Here is a 25,778-nt window from a genome sequence, read left to right on the forward strand (position 1 = left end):
TTTAGGAAACTGAGGGGTGGAGAGGTTAAGGGTTAAGTACTTTGCTCAAGGTCATAGTTAGAAAATGCTAAAGCCCAGGTTTGAATCCAGATAATCTAGCTCCAGAACCAAACATTTTTTCCAAATTTTTATTCTAAAAATATTTTAAACATACAGAAAAATTGACGGAACTGTGTAACGAACGCCCATACACTCAGAACCTAGAGTCTTCAATTGTCATTTTATAATATTTAGTTTATCATTTATCTATCTATGCATTCCTCAAGCCTCCTGTCAGTTCTTCATATTTCCATATTGCTTTTCAAAATAGGTTGCAAATACCAGCAGACCTCACCATAAACACTTCATAATTCATACATTTAACTAGAATTCAGTATTTGTTTACAAGCCTTTTGTTTTCTTATCTTTACTTATTTATTTATTTGGAAGAGGGCAGGGGGAAACAAAGAGAGAGAATCGTAAGCAGGCTCCAGGCCCATCCCAGAGCCCGATGCAGGGCTCCCTCTCACAACCCTGAGATCACAACCTGAGTTGAAATCAAGAGTTGGATGCTTAACTGACTGAGCCATCCAGGCACCCCTGTTTATGGGCTTTTTAAAGGTAAAACAAAGGAAAATGTACAAACTTTAAGGGTATCATTTGGTCAGTGTTCACAAACATGTACACCTGTGTGCTCTGACCTCCTAATAGGCTGTTGAACGTTATTATCACCCCAGAAAGTATATCATCCCTCCCACTCAATTCCTGTTCCACACCTAGAGATTAGTTTTGTCTGTTCTAGCACCTCATATAAAGTGGATCATGTAGTTTGTGATACTTGCTGGAAGGCTTCTTTCACTCAGTGTAATGTTTGGCACTTACTCATCTGTATGTCTATCATTACTTCATTTGTTTTTATTGCTGGGGTTGTGTTCTATTATATAATATGCCACAGTTTTTATTTTTCTGTCTATTCTCTTGAATATAATTATGCTTTATATTTTTTATAGTTTCCCACATGTTTACCAATTCTCTTGCTCTTCATTTCTTCTTGAAGATCTAAATTTCCATCTGAAACATCTAAGAATATCTTTGTCTTCATTATTGGAAGATACTTTTGCTTTATGTGGAATTCTAGATTGACTTTTTTTTCTTTCAACACTTTAAAAACATTATTACACAGTCTTCTAGTTTCTGTATTTTTCTGATGAGAAGCCAGTAATCATCTTATTATTGTTTCCCAATGTATGCCACTTTTCTTTAAGTGCTTTCAATATTTCGACTGATATCTCTTATTTCTTATCCATTTGATTTAAAACACTTATTAGTAGTGATACATATACTCACTTGCTTTATAAACTTTTTTAAATCACAAATGTTAAATGATAGGTAGATGCTTTTCAATGGGCTGTTCTTAATATCATTCTATAAAGAATTTCACATTTGCAAGTATACATAATCTATTATACTTTTTTGATTTCAACTATTTATATATCTATATAACCATATGACCATATTTGGTATATATATGTATATGTATACTAATATATACACATATATTTATGTGTGTACATAAAATATATACACACACATATACATTTTGTCTTTATTAAGCTCCAGATCCAAATTTCTAGTTAATATCTGAATTCTTGATTTTGGATATTTCAGATACACCTCAAACCCCAAAAATACAAAACATTACCTCTCTTATCCCTAATCTAAACTGGTACTTCTTCCATATTCCATATACCTTATATGGTATGACAGTAAGTCATATGATCCAGATATATATATGTGTGTGTGTGTGTGTGTATAAATATATTTTAGTAGCTGCATCTGAGATCATGTTGACTGCTTTATTCTTAGCTATCAAAATACTACTCTGAGCAATCTTATTCATAGAAATTGGTTTGAGGTCTACCAATGAAGTAAATTCCTTTTTTTAAAATATGTTCTCTAGAAAATACTGCTTTATTTATTTATTTTTAAAGATTTTATTTATTTATTTGTCAGAGAGAGAGAGAGCACAAGCAGGGGGAATGGCAGGCAGAGAGAGAAGCAGGCTCCCCACTGAGCAAGGAGCCTGATACAGGACTCCTTCCCAGGACCCTGGGATCATGACCTGAGCTGAAGGCAGATACTTAACTGACTAAGCCACCCAGCCATGCCCCAATGAAATAAATTTCTATTACTCAAATTGCTAGGATAAGGTATATACATTTTAATTTAGATAACTAGCTCCAGATTTCCTTCTAGAAAAGTTGTACTATTAACACTACCAAAAAAAGTTTATTAGAGTGCTTATTTCCCCAAATCTTAGCCAGTAGTTTGCTTCAGTAAATTAGGACTTCCTTTTTTAAATTATTATAAATATGTTCACTTAAGTTTTCTTTTTATAACTTTCATTGTTTAGATTTTTAAAAAAGATTTTATTTATTTATTTGACAGATAGAGACACAGCGAAAGAGGGAACACAAGCAGGGGGAGTGGGAGAGGGAGAAGCAGGCTTCCTGCCGAGCAGGGAGCCCAATGTGGGGCTTGATCCCAGGACCCCGGGACCATGACCTGAGCCAAAGGCAGACCCTTAAGACACCCAGGCACCCCTCATTGTTTAGATTTTTTTAAACTTATTTTTCATTTAAATCACTGAACCATCCAAGTTTTATTTGGCTATAAGAAGTATATGGAACAAGGATAATGGACATTGCCCAATTCTGAATTTCCACATATATACTCCCCAAATAATACAGGATAAAAGAAAAACAAAACTACACAAAACCCACACCATCAGCGTAACCAGAAGGCAGAGAATGCCTGAACTTCAAAATGCCTATAATGAAAACCAAATTCATTTGCACACTCTTTCATGCTCCAAAAGCTTTATGGAAAGTAAGTTTTAAATTTGATTTAAAATGACTAACAGAAAGAGAATGCTCACCCTAATTGTGAAAATAATGGGGGGAAAAAACATTTTCCATGAAGTTCCCTGTATCAGTTATTTAATAACCTCTATTTTTCCATTCTTGTTTGAAGCAAACTATTTAGTTTTTATGTAGATTCTATATTATACTAATATTTCAAATTATGTTTAATGACAACAACAAAATTAGTCTGGGGAAAATAAATTCACGTGATAGATTAAAACTTAACCTCAGTAATACTAAATCTGGGTATCTACAAAAGAAAATAGGGGGAGGGGGCATAAGCAGAGTATACTAAGTCAGAGCCAAGATCACAGCCAACATCATAAGGCAGAACCAGGCCAGTGGGCATCGGAATACCTCTGCTCAGACAACCAAAAAGACAGCACTGGTCAATGATACTGCCTCTTTTGCTACTATCAACCCCAAAACTGCTGAAAGTTTCTGCTGAAATTTCTGCCTCTCTTGCAAAAAAGGGATTCTTCACTGCCTCTTTTATTTTGTGTCATTAAATCAAAATTAGAAATCTTGAGCTGATGCATTTGATTGGCTTGGCAAGGTCATGTTGTCATTCCTTAGATCCGTGAGACCCTGGAAAAGTCATTATCTACATTATCTGGTCCTTTCCACTTCTGTTGTAGGAGGTCTCCCACCATGATTCATACAATAACAAATTTTCTAAATCTATGTAGAAGATCACATGCTAGGCAGCACCTCCTCCCTTCCAAATTAATGTCCACTATGCTAGCTCACCTTCAATTTTCCAAAATTTTCCAAAATATTTGACTTTGACATTTACAAAAAAGAAAATTTCCAGACATCTCACATGACATCAACTGGTCAGTTACTCAGTGAAACAAATTATCCCAGTAAGCCCATTGGTTTTTGGATATGTCTAAGGTAGCTATACAGAGGTGTCGATTGTTTACACTTGTCTGAAAATTTTTAGCTTTTTTGTGGTGTAGTTTAAAGATACCCAAATTTAGATTTAGACATACCTGAGTTAGCATCTCCCTTCACCACCTAACTAGCTATACAGTGATGGAGAAATCATGAAACTCATCAATCTCTGCTCCCTCACTGGTAGAATGGTGACCACAAGGGTATGTGAGACTATGAGATCATAGAACTAAAAACATCTAGTTCAGTGCTTCTCAAATGGTAGTCACTCAGTAATTGTAACTATAAGTAAAATTGCCATTATTATTATGACAAATATTGACTTACTTCATATGTTTGAAATTTGTTTTAAGGAGAATATTTTTCAAAAGAATGCATCTCTTTTCCCCATACTGATGCCAGCTATGCTCCTTTCAACTGATGTCCAAGAGAATTGGCTTGTTTTTTAATCAACAATATAAAATATCAGTACAACTGGAACTTGTTAGAAGCCAAGTCTGAGTTGACTTTGATACAATTTTTGCCAAAAGCTTACTTTAGCTATTCAGTTTTTTAGAAAGACATTCTAATGGACAGATTAACTACTAATCTTTCTATATTTTTCAGGCTTTAGCATTATATTAAGATCACTCACTGGAAAGCAGTATGCTTTATAAATTCCCCACAGAAATGCTTTCACTGAATTATGATGTAATGATCAATAATTTAAAGTCTGCACTTAGCCATCTAAAAGTAGGATGCAAGCCAGTTCCATTTGATAAATGCTTGCCTTTCTTTGTCATACCGTCTAAGAGAATGCCCACTGTCTATTCATTCACTTAGTCAACAACCCAGAGTGGTTTCATTCAACCTTAAAATCATTACTAGAGATGGCTTCTGGGATAACTGACTGAGTTGGGAGAGAGAAACATTGGCAAAGTCAGTACTGTGGCCCAGGTTTTCTGTATACGGTCTGGTTTAATATTTATGACCTTGTGAGATACAAAAGGGATCCCAAAGTTTACATATGAAGAAAGTATGACAGGCTACGTTATCAAGGTCTCATAGCTAGTAGGTGACAGAATAAGGAACCAAAGATTGTTTTGCTATGTATGAGGTGATAACAGGAAAAAAAAAGATTATATTTGTACAATGGAATAAGAAGACTGGCTTGCAGAGGCACCTGGCTGGCTCAGTCAGTGGAGCGTGCAGCTCTTGATTTTGGGGTTGTGAGTTCAAGCCCAACGTTGGGCATAGAGATTACTTTAATAAATAAGCTTAAAAAAAAGGCTGGCTTGCAAATTTAATTTTGAGGTTTCAGTGGAAAGTGTTCAAAAATATTTTCATTAATAACAGTGTCTTTGCAATAAGTTTGAACCTCCCTTTGTATCTACTTTTAGGGACAATATTCTTTACATATATAAGCTTAATAATATTTGTTAGCAGTAACAGTGGATCCTAAAAATATAAAATATAAGAAGTACTTTTATTGTAATCTGAAAAGAAAAAAGATGCTTTTGATTTTGTTAATTCAATGCTGCATAGGTTCAGTTTAGCTAATAGTTAGCCCAGACTTTTAGGTCATGTGATACTCTGAAAATTCAATCCAAAGATTTTAAGGTTGGAAAGTTCTAAAATTATAAGGTTGCAACCAATCAATATTTGGACCTATTTAAGTTATTCTACCCAACTGTCAAGAAGTGCATGCTTTCATATTGCTAGTTATAAAGAAGGATTAATGTCCAAATCGTCCTATTCTATGTCTTAACAGCTATTTAAAAAATACTTTATTATTTTAAGCCAAATGTATTCTGCTTCAGCTCAATGATCCTAGTTCATCTTTTCTTTTTTTTTTAATAATACTTGAATCTAATTTCTCTTCTATGTGAGAATCATTGAGATACTTGGAATTGATAATGTTCCACTTGAGTCTTTTCTGCTTTCAACTAACATAGCCTTCATTCTTTTAACCGGTCTATAGATGGTGTGATTTGAGTCTAATCAACATTCTGATCCCGTTTGAAGACCCTTCAGTTTACATACAGGCCTCTCGGGTGTGGTTATGGAACGCAGCAAAATAAAGATTGCCTCCTCCATCTTCCTTCAAAACAGACAAAAGTTACATTAGGTTTTTTTGACAGAAACAAACCGGTATTGATTTATATTGCGATTATTATTAAGTAAAATCCCTTGGCAGTTTTCTCTGCAAAAACATATCTATTGAACATGTACAGATAGGTTGTTTTGGTTCAAATTTCAAAACCTTACATGTATTCCTGCTATATCTTATCCTATTAGATTTGGCCCATTATTCTAAGATATAAAATCTTATCACAATTGAAAATTCACATTTACTTCCCACCTATTGTGTGCCAATCACTGTACGTGGCATTTTCACCCATATTATTCTGTTTTATCCTTCTTTAACCTGAGAAGGAATCCCAATTTTATGACTGACGGGTTCAAGAACGTTAAGTAATTTTACTGAGACCACTAAGAACATTAATGACAGAATTTAGGATTTGAATGTAGGTCTATTTAATTCCAAGGTTCATGAATTTTTTTTTATTTATATTAGTCTATAACCATGAGTCATTAAGAAACTATTTAATATGTATTTAAGGAATTCCATGTAAGGGATACAATTTTGAAAGCTTATTAAATATTCTAAAGGAAGATTTTATATGTAAGAGCAAACATCAGTTATCTGTAGCTTGTATTTATAAATTGTACTGATTCAAAGCGTTTTGACTTCCCTCAATAAAGTATGATATGTGAGGTGTGTTCAACAGGAAATAGGACGGAGAGAATCAGCAAAAGAACATATGTTTATGTGAGAGAATAAAATGAAATTATGAATGGGGAATTGATGCATGAAATTATATTTAATGAAAACTAACTTCAGTGGCCTGTAGGATGACTTGAAATAGGCAAAGACTTAGAACTGAGAGAAACCTGTAGAGACTACTAGCACAATCCAGATATAGAATTATAAAGATGTCTACCTTGACATAGATATGTAAACAATGGATAATATTTAAATACATAATTGAAAATAATTGTAAGAAAATTATTTTGTGCAGAGGAATTGATGACAAACAAAAATGTCATGAATAATTTTCAAGGTATTAAGTTTGTGTATTTGTATGTGTGTTTGTTTTTACTATGGCTAAAAGGTTAAAGAACAATTCTAGTCATTCAGGAAAACAATGAATTTTGTTTTTACTTGTTAAATTGTTATTATTGGTGTAATTGTCACATGGATAATTGAGGGGAAGAGAGTGTTTTGGGAAATGGACTTGGTAAATATCCATGTACAGTAACTGAAATTCAGTGTTTGCCTATGTATTCACCAAAAACATGGATATAACAGAAAAGAAAGGCAGAATTTTAAAGGATATCAAAATTAAAATTTGGGAGAAAGAACTGAGTGAAGGAAGTAATCAGAGCAATAAGAGGAGACACAGAAGAATGGGGCCTAAAGCCAATGAAAATGAGTTTAAAGAAGAAAAGTTTAGTTAATGGTTAAATATAGCTGAGAGACAAAAAATTAGGTTTGGTCCCCCCAAATCTCTAGAGCTTTAGAACTCTTTTATTATGAGGGAGAAACTGATAAGAAGATTTCAATAAAACAAAGAGAATTCAGTGGATGAGTAAATGAAGTAGGACTGGTCACTCATGAACTTACAAACAAGTATAATATCAAGTACAACAAAACCTAGTTTAACAACTCCTATATCTATGAAACTGAGGAATTTTCTTTGAATACATGTATTCAGTTTGCTGTTCTCTTTTAATCATATCCTAACCATTTGTAATTTAAAATTTTTCTTTATATACCCAAATTTTATATAGAACTGAAGAAAATACATTTCTTGCAGGTACAAAATTGGAAATGGCTTCCCCAGAACCAAAGGGCCTTGTCCCCTTCACCAGAGAGTCTCTTGAACTTATGAAACAGCATACTGCTAAAAAGCACAGTGAGAAACAAAGAGATTTAAAGCCAAACGCTGACTTGGAAGTTGGAAAAGAGCTTCCATTTGTTTATGGGAATCTCCCTCGAGGAATGCTGTTGGAGCCCTTGGAAGATGCAGACCCATACTATAAGAATAAAAATGTAAGGATTAATTGAACTAATTGTGACTACATTTTCATTATTTTTTTTCAGATGTGCAAAAAGTCTAATTGGTATAGGATTTAAAAAGAATGAAGAATACGTCAAAGAGTTATTTTAAGTTATAAAAAACTGGATAAGAAATTTCACAAATATTTGGGATTTTTATCAAAACTGATTGCTTGCCTGGTAGGTTAGTTTGTTGGGAGTTACTCTACTTTTTTTTTTTTTTAAAGATTTTATTTATTCATGAGAGACAGAGAGAGAGAGAGGCAGAGGGAGAAGCAGGCTCCCAAGGAGAAGGGAGCCCGATACGGGACTTGATCCCAGGACTCTGGGATCATGACCTGAGCTGAAGGCAGACGCTTAACCATCTGAGCCACCCAGGTGCCTGGGAGTTACTCTACTTTTAATAGGTTATACTGTTATGGCCTAATGTAAATGACTTGTTTTATGGGAGCATGATGATTGGCTACTTAAGGTTATTGATTTTAAAATAACTATAATATAAAATTTTTATAATATGTACAATAATTTTAAATGTTCAACTGAATAAGCTTGTTCAGTAGATGGGAAAATAAAACCAATCTATATTTTATTTACCATTTTTATTAATTCATACATTCACATCCTGTCTTATCCCTGCAATGGCTTGAGGAGCCAACTAAATATTTGAACAATCCAAAAACAAGCACAAAAATGATAAAAATAAGAACAATCATGCTTAGTAAAGGCAAAGATCTGTGTGGGCTGACAAAGCTGGAAGAGTCTTCCTTAAGAAAAAGAATTTGAATTATAGCTTGGAGAGCACATCACATTTTAACAGTACAAAGGGAAGATCTTGATATTAATTGGAATAGGAAGAAACAGGGTGATGGTAGAACTCAACCCCTATTGCAAGTTGTGGGAAATAAAGGAATGAGGAAATGAAGATGTCAACATGGATTTAATGTGATGGCCAAAGAACTGATGTGATGAATGCAATGTTTAAGTAAGTTTAAATCTGAAGACCTCTAAATTACTATTGCATAAAAGAGATAGAGTCAGAAAGATGATATAGGAAAGAGGGTAATCCAGGCCTGAAGTCAAGAGGCCTGGATTATAGGAAGGTTTCAGAGGAGGGAAAAATTAACAAACCTGAGAAGAAACAACAGGATTTGAAGACAGACTAATAATGCCAAGAGCGTGGGGAAGAGGAGCACAGAGAGTCTTAAGCAGACTCCATGCTGAGTGCAGAGCCTGACCCTGGGCTTGATCTCACAACCCTGAGATCAGGACCTGAGCCAAAATCAAGAGTCAGATGCCTAACCAACTGCACCACCCCAGTGCCCCACACATATATTACCTCTTGTATGAATTTTGAGATTGTTCTGGAAAATAACAGAAAGCACATTTTAAATAATCAGATTTTGGGGGGCCCTTTTATTTTGTCTTTGCTTTTGAAATGGAAAGAGGGAAAATAACTACAATACATGCCAAAATGTCCACAGACTGTATATTGGAAAAGTGTTTTATTAAGGAGAATTATAACACAGTTGGTTTCCATTTAGAACATGTATTCATAAAATATCAATGCATATATATTTGTCTTCACTAATATATTTATATATATAGACACAAATATAAATGCCAATATACATTCACCATAGATACCTCTAATATATAATTATATATAACATACAATATACTTATGTATGTAATAGATTATATTTATATATATCATTTGGTATATTATATTGTATCATATTACATTGTATACTATATATTATATACTATATTATATTATAATGGGTATAATATTATATATAATGTATTTTTACTCCATCATAAATGAATTTTCCAAGTGGATATGCATATACAGTAAAAGTGTATATCTGATATATATGCACACACACAAAGACATACACACACAGGTAGACACTTTCACATGTATCTATAATAGATACACACATATATACGCACACATATACACATATAACTCAGTTTTAGGATATTTCTGATCTTTCATTATTTCTGGATTTAACGCTTCTATATCCCAGTATATTACTTTTACATGATGTAACTTTCTGCTTTAGGTATGTTTATGTCAATGATAACATACAAGTGGGGTTTTATACCATAGATACTTACTAGTGATTAATAAAATATCTTAGTGAATTCGGTGATTTTTACTATTGTAATTGCATGCCTTATTTGCTTTGAAGTAAAATTAACCTTTTTTTATATTCATTAAATTTGAGTTTCTTTTTTTTTTAAAGATTTTATTTATTTATTTATTGGAGAGTGAGCGAGAGAGAAACAGCATGAGAGAGGAGAGGGTCAGAGGGAGAGGCAGGCTCCCCGCTGAGCTGGGAGCCCGATGTGGGACTCAATCCCAGGACCCTGGGATCATGACCTGAGCCGAAGGCAGTCGCTTAACCAACTGAGCCACCCAGGCGCCCTAAATTTGAGTTTCTTTAAATGCATCTTCATGAGCCTTTAGGATAATGATTTCTTCCTATTACATTAGTTCTGCAGGAAGACTTGAGGACTGGAGTGTGGCAAATGGCTTTGTTAGAACACTGGCAAAAAAAAAAAAAAGTGGTAGATAATCCTAAATATCAGTGAAAATGTTTAAAAGAAGAAATCTTTCCATTTGATTTAGTCTGTAAAAGAATATCAAAATATAAGAAAAGTGTAACTGTTAGAATTCACAACTGAAATGATCATTGGCAATATGTTGCATAATGGATGAGATTATAGTTCCTACTTGTAATTTTACTTGATGTTCTTTTTTCATTTTACAGACTTTCATGGTATTAAATAAAAGTAGAACAATCTTCAGATTCAATGCCACGTGGTGTACATTTTCTCCTTTCAGTTCAACTAGAAGAATAGCTATTAAGATTTTGGTACATCCATATCCTTTTCTATTGGCTTTAGACTGTACTAATAACAAATGCAACTATTCTATTCAAATATTGCTGCAGTCTTTTTCTTTTTTGAATTGATATCTCATTTTAGGTCATATTGGAAACTGGATTATAACTGCACCAAGTGTTCCATATTTCCATACATTTAAAAATTATTTTCAAGTACACACAGCAGTAGTAAATATTAACAAATCTTAATCCTCCTTGATTTTCAATATGAATAGTATTCTTTTTGACATTTAAAAAGCTATTTTATCTCATGTATATACATATGAGCATGTTATAGAAACACATATTTCCAATATTATTTTTATCCATTATTCCTTGACTGTAACCTACCTTTTTCCGACTATTCATTTTAATTAGTGTCCTGACTGACTGCATATTTATGTCCGTGACTGAGATGCCAAAATGGGGCCCAATATTACAGTAAGTCAAATAATTTTATTATACATTATCTAATATATGATTATATCTTATATTTAACATACTGCATTATAGTACATTATATACTATATATTTAACATTTTACAATTTACTATTTATATTTAATGTATAATGTTCATTGTAATATAAACTCATTGTGCATAATATAATCTTTATATATATAGCACAACTAATGAATTTTCCAAGTAAAACCAAATACACACATATATCAGTTAATAAATTTTAATGTTTTTCTGCCCTTTCATTATTCTTAGTTGGACTTTAAATGCTTCTATTTCCCAACATGTTAAGTCAACATGATATAAATGTTTGAACACTTAGCTATATGTTTATGTCTATCTATCATACAAATGAGGTTTTATTGTAAAGTTAACTAGTAATGATTAATATTTTATTTCAGTGCCTCAGATTTTCTTTACTATTGACATTCCACACCTGATTTGCTTTAAACTCAAATAACATTTATTCCTTTCCATTCTAAGAAAGTTATTTCTATTTCTTCCTTTCTGTTCTATTTCTCTTCTCTTTCTTGAGTGATGTGAATAGTTTGACTTGCATTAGACCGCAATGATGGAAAGGTCCATTAAAAGTTCTAGAGAAGAAGCCTTTCTTTTTTTTTTTTTTAATTTAATTTTTTTATTTGAGAGAGAGGGTGAGCATGAGTGGGGGTTAGGGGCAGATAAGTGGAGAAGTGGAGAAGTAGACTCTCCTGCTGAGCAGGGAGCCCAATGTGGGGCTCCATTCCAGGACACTGGGATCTTGACCTGAGCCAAAGACAGATCCTTAACTGACTGAGCCACCCAGGTGCCCCAAGAAGAAGCCTTTCTTGATGCTACATCTTAAGCTTTTATTCAATTCTTAAAACTAGTTAATTTTGGAAGGTAAATATAAAACTGATTCACCGCAAAATTCTTATATATGCATATAATAAAATTAGTTCTTTCATACTCTTGTAATTCAGTTAATTATTGTGTGATTTCCAATGTGGAATAAATTTGACATTTTGTATTTTCATTATTTACCAAAATATATGTAAAGATTATAACTCTAGCTAGGGCTTGTTGAAAAAAATTGATAGTCAAATTTCATGGTTAATGCTGTAAGATATAGCCCACCCTAAAAGCCCTAGCATATGGTTCAAGGAGCATAGACTTTTTGTTGTCTAGTTGGTTGGTGGATTGGTTGATTGGTTGTTTGGTTGGTTGCCAAACAGTTACCATAGACCTGTTATTTCTGACAATGCATTATTCTCACTTTTAACATTTATATGAAAAATTTTCTGCAGGAATACTTTGCTTGGAATTTACACATTTGAAATACTTATAAAACTCATTGCAAGAGGCATCTGGGTAGAACCTTTTTATTTCTTTGGTGACCCATGGAACTGGCTCGATTTCAGTGTAACTTTGTTTGAGTGAGTATTTCTTCAAATTACAAACAGTTTAATACCTTGCTAAGTAAATACTTTTCGTAAAGAAACATTAAGATTTACAAAGTTTTCTGCTTGCAAAAATTCTGTGAACAAAAAAATATTTCATAAATCATAGCCATAGTGACTCTCAGGCAGCTCCAACTGAACTAGCTCTCAGAATACGCAATAAAAATGAAAGGAATGGGGTATTATCTGTTTTCTATCTGAAGCAAAACAACAGAGGTTGAATTTTAGGATTTTAAGTGATTATTTTCAGTGCATAGAAAATCTCTTGGAGACTTACAAGAAGATCCTAACATGTTTGATTTCATCTCCAACCTACATTTTATTTAGCTACATTGCTTAAGACCAGTAAACACTAGATATCAGAATAAAATATCTTAAACACACTCACACACATTTTCGAGAGTGTTACACAAATTCTAATGATTTACATGAGTATTTTTTCAATGATTTCTATTTAGTGTGCTCTGTTTTATGGCTAAGGAAATGATCACTGGCACCAAACTCCTGTTAAATATAATTTAAAATGAAATGATAATCATTTTTAAGTTTGGGGTTGATTTTTTAAAGATTTTATTTTATTTTTTTTATTTATTTGAGAGAGAGAATGAGAGACAGAGAGCACGAGAGGGAGGAGGGTCAGAGGGAGAAGCAGACTCCCCGCCGAGCAGGGAGCCCGATGCGGGACTCGATCCCGGGACTCCAGGATCATGACCTGAGCCGAAGGCAGTCGCTTAACCAACTGAGCCACCCAGGCGCCCTGGGGTTGATTTTTTAAAACAAGAAATAGACTTCATAAAGCGCATAATCAGTGTCTGCCATGTTGTAAGCAATAAAAAATAGTAGCTAATATCATTGAAATTATTATCATTACTACTTTGATTACTACCATTATTTTGCTGTTGCCAGGACTGATAGATTATACTTAGCTAACACAGCTACTACTTAGCCCCGTGTGCCAGGTGCTAAGCTATGCACTTTACATGTATGAGCTTGTTTAATCCCGACAAAAAGCCTCAGCATTAGGAATTATTATCCCCACTTTAATTTTGAAGAAGCTGAGGCAAGAAGGAATCAGTAATTTTTGCATGTCACACAGCTAGTAACTTGGGAGCCTGGATTTCTACATAAGCACTCTGGCTACAGGCTGTGCCCTTAACCGCTATACACCCTGCCTTTGGCTATCATCACCGTCGTCATTACCATCAAGATCATCCTCATCATGATCATCATCAGAAGCTTAAGTACTTAAATCTCATTACTTAAAAAAACTATAGATTTTTCCTATTTTAACTACCTCTTCAGTGATTAAATAACAAAATATTTATGAACATAATATAGGGTGCCTGGTACAGAATTATGACTAATCACAGTGTCAAGCTTTTATAAACTATCATAATTTGTGGATTAATATTTACCTGGCTACCTTGCACTGTAAAAATCTTTGTCTTCCAATCAATAAGGCAAGTATTTGCAAAATGGAACAATGAGAGCAAGGGAAACGTTTGGATATGTGGTTTTAAAAATAAGTTTAAATAGTATAAAAAGTCAATGATAAGCAGCATAGACTCAGTATGACTTTTAAATAACTCTAATTTAATTCCACAGGCACATAACAAGATACTTAGCTCTCAACTCCATTACAATATTTAGAATTTCAAGAAATTTGAGAATTTTGAAAATTATTCCCCTAAACCAAGGTAAGAAATGGCATTTAGTTCTTGTCTTCATTTTGATTTATGTACTACCCTGTATTCTTTGGAACTCCCCTGTAATTGCTTGGAGAAATACTAAATTGAACAATGTTTCATCTTTGAAGTCAGCGAATTATCTGATCTATAAGTTTATTTCAGTCACTCCAGGAGAGCAAAAAAAAAAAAAAATCACATTTGACTGTTATTTATTTGAGATGGGTTCAATACTTAATGATAAAATATAGAGATTAATCAAAATATATTCTATTTTTTCTTATTTATCCTTCCATCTTAAATATGAACTTATAAAATTGTTCTTAGACTTCTGAGAGAGATAGCAATCTGGACAGATACCTAATATGCCTTCTTTTCTTCACTGCTTCTAAAAACCAGTTGAAATGAGCAAAGTAATATAAAATAAGATAAATTCCATTTTGCTCTGAGTGCTTGGATAGGGTGCATTCCACATGCCACAGAGTTAAAGGAGGTTCTGCTAAATAAGGTAGAGCTGTGACCACACTGATAGAAGATGCTGAGGACTAATTTACAGTTCCCATTCCTGAAGATATCCTAGAGAAGCCACCAACACCTTCTAATTTGTGTTAAGAATGGATTAAAAACAATCCGATACGAAAGAACTACACTCAGTGTTTTGGCTACTGAGTCAGAAGCATGAAATAGGTGGGCCAATAAACCCAGAGGCAAGTGTGATAATACCAGAAATGAGATCTACAGGCAATTTTTGTCCACTGCAACACCGTGAAGAAGGCCAGATATATGCATACCATGTACTTGGAGTCTAGCCTAGGCAAAACAGTGAAAAGATTGGATGATGGATGGTACATAGCCCTGTGGATATATTAAAACACTGAATTATACACATTGAATGTGTGAATTGTATGATTTATGAATTATAGCTCAATAAAGCTGTTTAACAACAATGGTCTGTGCATGGCAGCTTCACCAAACCCAGTGAAGAAAGCGCCAGCGAGAAGAGTTGCGGTGATAGGAATTCCCACCGTTCTACCTCCCTTACTACTCTCCACAAATTACTAGAACATAAAATTGTATCACCTGTGTCTTCAGCTTAGGCTCAGATGTGAAGATTATAGAACGAATCAGGTGAATCCAAGTCAATACAAGAAGAACATGTCTTAGTGGAGTTGGAAACAAACAGCCTGATAGAAATTGCTATTTTTTCAAGGGAGAAAATAATCAATGGACATACCAGCAATATAGAGCATATGAAACTATTTTGCAGTACCAAAAGGGAAACATGCTATTTAAGAAAATTAAAAATAATCCTCTTTTTTCTTTAAAAACTATGCCCTAAGGAATAGGGGCAAGCATAAGAAGTCATCTTTCTTGTAGTGCCTTCAAGATTGTATTTATTTATTTATTTACTTATTTATTTAAGAGACGGCACAAGCGGGGAGGAGCAGAGGGGGAAAGAATCTCATGCAGACTCTGCACTGAGCTCCACACGGGGCTTGATCCCATGACCCTGAGATCATGACCATGAGATCATGACCTGAGCAGAAACCAAGAGTCCATGCTTAACTGATTGAGCCACTCAGGCACCCTTTTGTAGTGCGTTCAGAAGAAAACCTAGACTCAAGCGAAAGATGAAAATGCTATAATAAAATAGACAAAAACACCTATCAGACAAAAGAGTGATAAAAATTATAATACCCAGGGTGCCTCGGTGGCGCAGTCAGTTAAGAGTCCGACTCTTGGCTTCGGCTCAGGTTGTGATCTGTAGGTCATGGTTTCTGTACTCAGCGGGGAGTCTATTTGAGATTCTCTCTCTCCCTCTGCCCCTCCCACTCCTGCTCTCTCTTTCTCTCTCTAAAAGAAATACATAAATCTTTTAAAAAATTAGAATTTTTTGGTGAATATTTGATGGTAATAGAAGCATTAAAATATGGTATTGTCTGTACAGTATTATGGTATGGTAAAACAAAACTGCTTGTGTGAAGAAAAATGAGGGAAATTCTATATCAATACAATAGAACCAAAAATGGATGGGTTAATGAAAAAGAGGAAACTAAGTTCCATCTTATGGATAGTTGGTGACCCTAAAAATGAGACCAGAATAAATGTAAAAGACAAATTATTCAAAAATACACTAGAAAATTTTTAAAAAATTTTAACTTGAGATTTTTCTCACAAATGGAAAAGGTTCATTTTTATAGTAGATAAAAAAACTAAAAGATATACTTAGACATTATAACAGTTTTTAAATTTAAACTTCTAAAAAATAAAAGTATTATAAAAATCCTACAAGCAAAAAAGCAATGAAAAATTGCCTATGGAAAGGTTATTTTTAGACCTCTTGATAATATTGAACATTAGTAGGCAGTGTAGTTTCAGAGCTTGGAGGAAGTGTAAACAGGAAGGTTATGAGACAAGTATTCTATACCTGTCTGTCATCCATATGTGAAGCTGAGAGGAAGATATTCTCAGTCATGCAAGAGTTCTGAAATTTTATATATGTATCTTTCCTGAATAACTGGTATGAAAACAAAACATTCAACAATGGGAAGATTTAATACCAGAAGTAATCACAGTGAACTCTGAAATCATTTCAACACAGAATGAATTTCAAATTAACTGTTGTTAGTGATATGTAAAACAAGATACAAATATTATAAATCCAAAGTAATAACAGACATGCCTAAATTAGAAACATATTTCATTTGTGTTTCAGAAAACTTTGAAATAGATGCCAAAATTATAAAAATCTAGTGATTTTTAACATTAAAACCTAAATTAATTTGGATGAATTCAGCATCTGCCTTCAGCTCAGGTCATGATCCCAGCGACCTGGGATCAAGCCCCACATCGGGCTCCCTGCTCAGTGGGGAACCTGCTTCTCCCTCTCCAGCTCTCCATGCTTGTGTTCCCTCTCTTGCTGTCTCTCTCTCTGTCAAATAAATAAATAAAATCTTTAAAAATAAAATGAAAATAAATCAGGCATATTCATCCAAGTCACCTCTGCTCCCCTTTTGCATGAATTTATGTTTCCTGACAAGCCATTATAAGGATTTGAATGTTACCTTTCCTGTAAATCATGAAAAATAATATGTAATGCAAAATACACAAATTGAACAATTATAATAAACTAATATAAACGCTGTATGTTAATTCAATTAAAAAAAGAAAATATACAAAGAACTCATGACAGTTGCCAAAGAACTCATTTGAGAGTTGCCAAATGAAAATATGTATATAAAATATACATATTTTGATGGGTATTAAAGAGGGCACGTACTGAATGGAGCACTGGGTGTTATACGCAAACAATGAATCATGGAACACTACATCAAAAACTAATGATGTAATGTATGGTGATTAACATAATAAAATAAAAAAATTTAAAAAATACATATTTTGGAAAGTTCATTATAGTAATCACAGAAATTACATTAAAGCAAAGTGATCTCATTTTTCTTTTAATAAATTGGCAAAGATTTTTTTAAACACCCCAGTTTTAGTGAAAGCTTGACTATGTATTTATATATTTGGTTTATACATTGGTTCAACATCTCTTAAAACAAATTGAACATAAATGTATTAATACTTACATATATTATGATACAGAAATTCTATTTCTAATATAACACTTTAAAAAAAGGCTTGCATATAGCAAAATAAAATTAATAGTACAACTCCAAGTGGCAAAAATAAGCTACAAACAAGTATTTCCATATGGTAGCAATTAAAATTTTATATTTAATCTAGATATCACATTTCTTTAACCACAGGAATAACTTTATTTCAACCTTATCCTAATACACTCAAGAAATCCAATCATCTGAAGAGGTCACTAAAAAATAGATTTTCAGGGCACCTGGGTGGCTCAGTCAGTTAAACATCTGACTCTTGATCTCACCACAGGTCTTGATCTCATGGTTGTGAGTTTGGGCCCCACAAAGTTAAAAACTCAAAAAAAAAAATAATAGATTTCCAATTTTCACAATAATATATGAAACAGGTATTATTAGCCACATTTTAAAGATAAAACAGAAGCATAGTAATATTGATAATATCACCGAGCTAGTACATTCTTATCCATTGTTAAGCTGAACAGTTATTAGGATCCCAAATATAAACAGACCAACAAATAACAAGAGAGCAAGGGAAACAAGAGAAGAAAGGAAGGGAGAAAGTAAGGAACGGAGGGAGGGAGGGAGGGAGGAAGGAAGGTTAATACTGGTTTTATCTATGAAGTACAATTACATTATTTTTGTTTTTGTTTCTTTTTTTTTTGTTTACAGAATTGAGTTTTTTAAAAAAATTGAAGTGCAGTTGACACACAATGTTACATTAATTTTAGGTGTACATTGTGGTGATTCTACCAGTCTGTTATGCCATGCTCACCTCAAGTGTAGCTACCACTCTCACCATAAAAGGCTCTTACAACACACTGACTATATATCCCCATGCCTTTCATCCTGTGACTTAGTCATTCCATAACTGGAAGTCTGTACCTCCCACTCCCCTTCACTCATTTTGTCCATGTCCCCCACCGCCTCCCCTCTGGCAACCACCAGTCTGTTCTTTGTATATATGACTCCGTTTATGCTCTTTTTATTTGTTCATTTGGTTTATTTTTTAGATTCCACATATAAAGTGAAATTATATGGCATTTTCTTTCTCTGTCTGACTTATTTCACTTAGCACAATATACTCTAGATCCATCCACATTGTCACAAATGGCAAGATCTTATTCTTTTTTATGGCTGAATTATATCCCATTATATATGTAAATGCCATCTCTTTATCCATTCAGCTATGAGTGGACACTTAAGTTGCTTCCATATCTTGGCTGTTGTAAATCATGCTGCAACTAACACAGGGGTGCATATATATTTTTGGATTCGTGTTTTCTTTGGATAAATACCCAGCAGTGTAATTACTGGATTTTATAGTAGTTCTATTTTTAATTTTTTGAGGAACCTCCATCCTGTTTTCTACAATGGCTGCACCAATTTACATTCCCACCAGCAGTACATAAGGGTTTCTTGAACAGGTTTTATTTAATAAATAGAAAAATGAGTTCCTTAAATAAAGCCAGTTTTAAGGCTGAATTCTCAATTAGTAAGTGTTCTGATGTAAATACAGTCTACAGATATCACAATGGTGTGTTATTCTCATTCTTAATTCAAATTTGTTCATGTTTTATTTAATTAGCTCCAAAAGTTGAATTCTTAAAAAGTTAATGAAAGAATAGTATAGAATACTGTTATTTCAAACTATTTCTTGTTTCAACAACATTTGCAACCTATTTTGATTTATAACTCTACACTTATGTTTATAAACAGTGGTGGTTGGTATGAAAAGCAGTAACCACCTAAAAGTCTTATTCTTTATAGTAAAGAAAAACAAATAATTAATTTTAAGATTTTATTTATTTATTTAATTGACAGGGAGAGAGAGAGAGAGAGAGACAGCGTGAGAGGGAACACAAGCAGGGGGAGTGGGAGAGGAAGAAGCAGGCTTCTGGCTGAGCAGAGAGCCCGATGTGGGGCTCGATCCCAGAACCCTGGGATCATGACCTGAGCTGAAGGCAGTCGCTTAACCAACTGAGCCACCCAGGTGCCCCACAAATAATTAATTTTAAAATTTGTGCCTGAATTATTTTAACAGATGTAATAAGCTAGCAATAATATAGAAACCTTAAAGTTCAGATTTTTATTTATTTTATTTTCTACTCATTTTACTTATTAGATCTAGATAATGGATGATGTAGATTATGAAACACAAAGCTGTTGATCTCAATGGAGTATGCACTTGCCATGGAGGAATTGTGCTAACAGCTGCTTACCTACGGTATTTTACTTTATCAAAAACAAACCTTTCTCTTTTTAGGTCTGAAGTCTCTTGTAAGGATCCTCATCCACTGCTTGAAGAAACTTACTGGTGTCATTTCCCTAACTCTGTTTTTTCTGAGTGTATTTTCTCTAATTGGGATGGGGCTCTTCATGGGCAACCTGAAGCATAAGTGCTTGCGATGGCCCCAGGAAAATGAAACTGCAACCCTGCACAACAGAACTGAAAATCCATATTATATCCGAGGTAAGACTCACTTGCCATCTATGTTAAAAAAGGTAAAATTTGGGGCACCTGGGTGGCTCAGTTGGTTAAGCGACTGCCTTCGGCTCAGGTCATGATCCTGGAGTCCCGGGATCGAGTCCCGCATCGGGCTCCCTGCTCGGCAGGGAGTCTGCTTCTCCCTCTGACCCTCCTCCCTCTCATGCTCTCTGTCTCTCATTCTCTCTGTCTCAAATAAATAAATAAAATCTTAAAAAAAAAAAAAAGTTAAAATTTTTCTTAGCGAACAAGCAACCTTCACAGAAGTGTTGAACCAAACTCAACTTCAGAATGAACTTCTTGTAAATGCTGTACCTATACTCAAATACACATATCCCCTGCTTTTTGAAATTTCACATGTTGCCACTTAGCTTTTACTAAAGACCTACAGGAGTACCTGTTTTCTCTAACCAAAGGAAATCTGAAGATGATTTTCACTTTTATGATAGATGCTAAAAGTAAAAATAGCATTCAGCTTTTGTTTTGCAGCAAGCCATTATTAAGGTAGCATGCATCCTTTTAGGGAGAGTGGCAGGACCAAAGCTCCTTCCCCTGGAACCACACCCAGCCTCCCAGTGTCAAGCTGCCATAGCTCTGAATTGTGTCTGTGATCACGTATGCTTTATCTCAATTTATTTTGTGCATCTGTTAGCAAGATGTGTCCTAACGTATCAAAAAAGCTGAAGAGAGGTTATGTTTGGGGCCTAGGGATGCACACAAATTTTTCCCTATAAACTAATGGTAATTGCTTCTTTGCTTTAGGCCATTTCCGTTCACAAAAGGTTTCATTAGGAAGGCTCTACTTTCTGATAGTGGGGGAAAGCTGTGCTGATTTGGATCAGTTTCATTTATCAGAATTGCAAAATTCCAATCTTCAGACAGTTCAGTAAGGGAAACCTAAGTTTGAAATTGCTAAATTTTGCAAATTTTATCCTTTAAAATACGACCAAAGTCTTATTTGCAGTTGCATCAAAGTAGAATCCTCATACTACCTTTCTTCAATAAAGTTGTTTATTTAAAATATAAATTTAAGTTCACTCATTAGAAATTTTAAAATGACCTTATAAATAAAAAATAGACTACATTATAGAAATTCGTACTGTTGTTGGAGTTCAGTTACTGCTGCTCATTTTAAATGTTTTGAGTTATCCTTTGGTAAATAATAAACATACTTTAGGCAAATAGTAATAATGCCAGAATAAATATTGCTTAGCTCCTATATATAAGTAATCTATATATAAGTAATACACATGCCTGATCATATATCTTCACCATAATCCTGCAGAGAAGTGAATGACCCCTGTTACAAACAGAAAAATGGATGTTCAGAGAAATTCAGTGAATGTTCTAGCATACTACTATTAGGTCCTTCTGACAGTATTTAGAAAAATATAAAAGTATATTTTTAAACTAATAAAAATAAATTGTTGATAAACCTTATGTAGTCCCCTTACATTTATTTTATTTGTATTTGGATATAATAAGTTCCAAAACAAATCTTAATGAATTTTACTCTTTAGTTTACCCCATAATATCATTATGATGCAAATAATACAAATTTATTGGTATGTGAGTATGTGAAATGTTTCCTTATTATATGTGTCTATTTCATGTTCTTGATTCTAGTGGTGAGGGCAACAGGAAATAGATGTTAAATCTTCGATTCCAATTGAAATACTCTTTGGTTTCTTTGGTTATAACAAAAATATACAAATTATAAAAAAAATAAACAATTTTTACTACTTCATTGTATTACTAAACAAAGTCCAGGTTCTTTTCATCTTAGTTAAAGTGTAATTTATATTATAAAGACATCACTTTTTAAAGATTACCACTTTAAAATTTGTCCAATTCTAGTCATTCCATTTCCTCTTAAAACGTGTTAGGACTTGCTGAAAATATTACATTTGTAAAATATTATTTAACCTAATTGCCACGTCAAAGTCCTTAAATTTAGAAGAATATTTGGGAGTACCTTTTTCTAGTAATGTCAAATTTCATTTGGTTTTTGACTGCCACTTAAAAGATCTGATCAATTGTTCCTAACTATGATTTAAAACTTCTAAAATTATTTTAGGTAACAAGTTAAAGTGACATTATTTGAGATTGGAGTAATTCAGTTGTGTGTGTGTGTATGTACATATGTATATGTATACAATTTTATACATACACACATACATTCAGGACTGATCTCATGTATTGGATCTCTGATTTGAATTCAGAACCTAAAATCAATGCTCCTAAGCATGCATGTTCCCAACCCTGGTAGCTCATATCTGTAAATACACAATTTACATTTTGAATGACAGCAGATAAGGATACCTAAATAAATTCTATGGGCTATGATTCAGATTAGTTGGGATTGTGGTGGAAATTAGGTGACATCAGGGTGAGTAACTGGCACTGGATGCTCAATGCAGAAAAATAAGCTTCGAAATAGGAAGAGAATGGCATTTAAACCTAGAGACAGAAATATGGTCTTCTGTTAAGGAAGATCATTAGCCCTTGGAAGAAAAGGTCCTCGGGGCGCCTGGGTGGCTAAGTCAGTTAATTGTCTGCCTTCAGCTCAAGTCATGATCCCAGGGTCCTGGGATCAAGCCCCGCATCGGGCTCCCTGCTCAGTGAGCCTGCTTCTCCCTCTCCCTCTGCCTGCTGCTCTGCCTGCTTGTGCTCTCTCTCTCTCTGTCAAATAAATAAATAAATAATCTTAAAAAAAAAAAAAAAATAAAGAGAAAAGATCCTCAGCTTTCAAACACTTTAGTCTTGGGAATTTTTCCTTCAGGGTTCTGGTCATACCTGGCTGGTTAGTATTCATTTCCCAGAACTCTAATTTTGAAAGTGATTCTCCTCTTTTTATGCTGGGGTTTATCACTTTTGGGGCAGTGAAGTAGGTGGATTGCCAGACATCTTTTGGCTTGTGCATCACATGCTGGGATAATCTTGTAGATTAAAAAAAAAAAAAGGGTGGGCTATATGTTCCTTCCTTTTCACTATCGAGAGAGATGTTCATCTTCTATGCAGATCTAAATGGGTATCAGATATGCTCTTCACTCAAAATTAGATAATAGAATATAATTTCTGTCCTATTTTTCAGAAACAGAAAACTTTTATTATTTGGAAGGAGAAAGATATGCTCTTCTTTGTGGTAACAGAACAGATGCTGGGTAAGTGGTGTTAATGTTCTTGTATCAAGCCAGTATCATGGATCCATAGTATTTATTGAAAGATTATTGCTTTGGCTGATGTTTCTCATTTGATTACATTATCTCATTTTATCATTAAAACCATGCTGAGAAGTATACAACATGGAATACTATTACCCTGATTTTATAGGAAAAAGCAATAAACTGACTACTTACATGATTTATTCAAGGTCATGAAGTTAGCAAATGGCAAGGCTGGGACTTAATAAAGATCTGATTTTTTGTTTTCTGTGTACTCCAGAGCTAGTGGGAATTATCAAGAAAGATGATATAATCTTTTCTTGGGCCAGAAGCCTTTGAAGAGAAGAGATAGGAAAGATATGCTGTTATTTCACTTATTTTATAGCTTGTAGATCTTTTATGACTATAATTTACATTAATAAAATTCTTATTGCTCTTAAAAATTATACTTATAAATAATTCTTCAGTGATATGACAAAACTCTCAAGTCTTACTGTCCTATAATTTCAAATGAAGATAAAAGAAAGTAGAAATACAGTTCTTAGCAGTACTAGCATTCCCGTAATGCCTTATGTGACTTTCCTCAGATGGCAATGATTTGATGCCCACTGTAGACTCTGCTCTTTCTTAGGCTCTGGGGCCCAGATTAACAAAAGTCATATGGGGGTAGAGGAGCATGAGTTAATGTAGTTTATATATTCATGTGATTTAGACATTTTGTCTCTTGTTCAACGCTGCCCAGCAGTGGGCTTCCATTCTATTCTCAAGTCAGTATTGTGAACCCATCTCATTGTGTCTGCCACATCACACTCCAGCTAACCCTTTTCATGGACATCCCAAAATCAAATATGACCTGAAATGCTTGTTGAAATTATCTGATCGTGGATAATCAGAATCACAAGGATGTATTTCAAGATCAGAAGAGAAAGTCATGCAATGTTTCGTCTGTAGCCATCATACCTTGCTGCATGGTAAACAATCCCAAAAGTTAGTGCCTTAAGACAAGAAGAAAATGTATTTGTTCAGATTCTGTGGGTCAGCAATTTCACAAGCTTGGATGCACAAGTATATTTGAAACCTCTCTTTGCATCCCATTTGTTAACTATTAACAAAAGTCCAAAACAAGTCACATGGCCAGAATAACATTGGCAGAAACTACACAAGAGTGTGGATAGAGGGAAGCATGATTTATTTGGCCACGCCTGTAATAACCAATCACAATACTCAAGCCCCAGAAGATAAAAGTATGAAAAGTCCATGAAAGGAAATGAGATAAATCTTTAATCTGATCTTTCTACAAACATGCAAGTGCTGCTTATAAATTATCAATGTGATAAGTGTTTTCCCACCCTTAAATAATGGGATCCAAGGGCTTGAGGTGAGAGCATTTAAAAATTAAACCCTCAACGACTGTAGCTTTGTTTTATGACTGTTATTTCCCATCACATATGCTTTCACTTTGGTACTCTGTACCAAAGAAATCTTTAACAAGGCTTGGCAAAAAAACATTTGTGAGGCCCTTTTTCCTTGTAGATTACTAGTTCACTTATATTAACTTAAAATCTACCTCATTGGCTGCTTTTTCACTGGGCTTTGTTTAGACTAATTCCTGTGGAAGCAAGAGCTCTTTAATATTCATGGGTGGGTATTCTGTATTTATGATTTGGCCATAATCTGAAAGTTACTTAAGAGTAAGCAGTTTTTCTTTTCTTTGTCTTTAGTCAGTGTCCCGAAGGATATGTGTGTGTGAAAGCTGGCACAAATCCTGATTATGGCTTCACAAATTTTGACACTTTTGGCTGGGCCTTACTTGCCCTGTTTCGGTTAATGACACAGGATTACCCTGAAGCACTTTATCATCAGGTAAGAACAGAGAGAATCTGCAGTGCACATAAAAATGGTGCCATGCTCCTCCCTTTTAAAATAATGGTCGAATGTAATGTGGTTTATTAAATTTCTGTGGGGAGAAGAATTTGAGGACAGAAGAAAAGAGAATCAGAATTACTGAATGTCAAACTGTGCGCTAACACTGTGCCCAAGTCTGTGCCCTTATGTATATCTCATTTAATCTTTGAAACAATCCTGTAAGACCAAACTATATATGCTTTTTATGTGAAGACACTGAGATCAGAGCGGT

At 34.0% G+C, this 25,778-nt stretch overlaps 1 protein-coding gene across 2 annotated transcripts in view; it reads left to right on the plus strand.

Annotated features, from left to right (window-relative positions):
• Positions 1 to 25,778, plus strand: part of SCN7A (sodium voltage-gated channel alpha subunit 7) — an 86,635-nt gene that overhangs the window by 11,228 nt on the left and 49,629 nt on the right. For both annotated transcript variants that reach the window (XM_035007845.1, XM_035007846.1), the window contains exons 2-9: positions 7,661 to 7,896; positions 10,680 to 10,792; positions 11,145 to 11,234; positions 12,538 to 12,666; positions 14,296 to 14,387; positions 20,256 to 20,462; positions 23,572 to 23,641; positions 25,363 to 25,504. In XM_035007845.1, the coding sequence (XP_034863736.1) occupies positions 7,661 to 7,896; positions 10,680 to 10,792; positions 11,145 to 11,234; positions 12,538 to 12,666; positions 14,296 to 14,387; positions 20,256 to 20,462; positions 23,572 to 23,641; positions 25,363 to 25,504 (1,079 nt within the window). The remainder of the gene's footprint in view (positions 1 to 7,660; positions 7,897 to 10,679; positions 10,793 to 11,144; positions 11,235 to 12,537; positions 12,667 to 14,295; positions 14,388 to 20,255; positions 20,463 to 23,571; positions 23,642 to 25,362; positions 25,505 to 25,778) is intronic.

Source organism: Mirounga leonina, unplaced genomic scaffold (assembly GCF_011800145.1).
Source record: "Mirounga leonina isolate KUSES-001 unplaced genomic scaffold, KU_Mleo_1.0 Mir_151, whole genome shotgun sequence".
NCBI lineage: Eukaryota > Metazoa > Chordata > Mammalia > Carnivora > Phocidae > Mirounga > Mirounga leonina.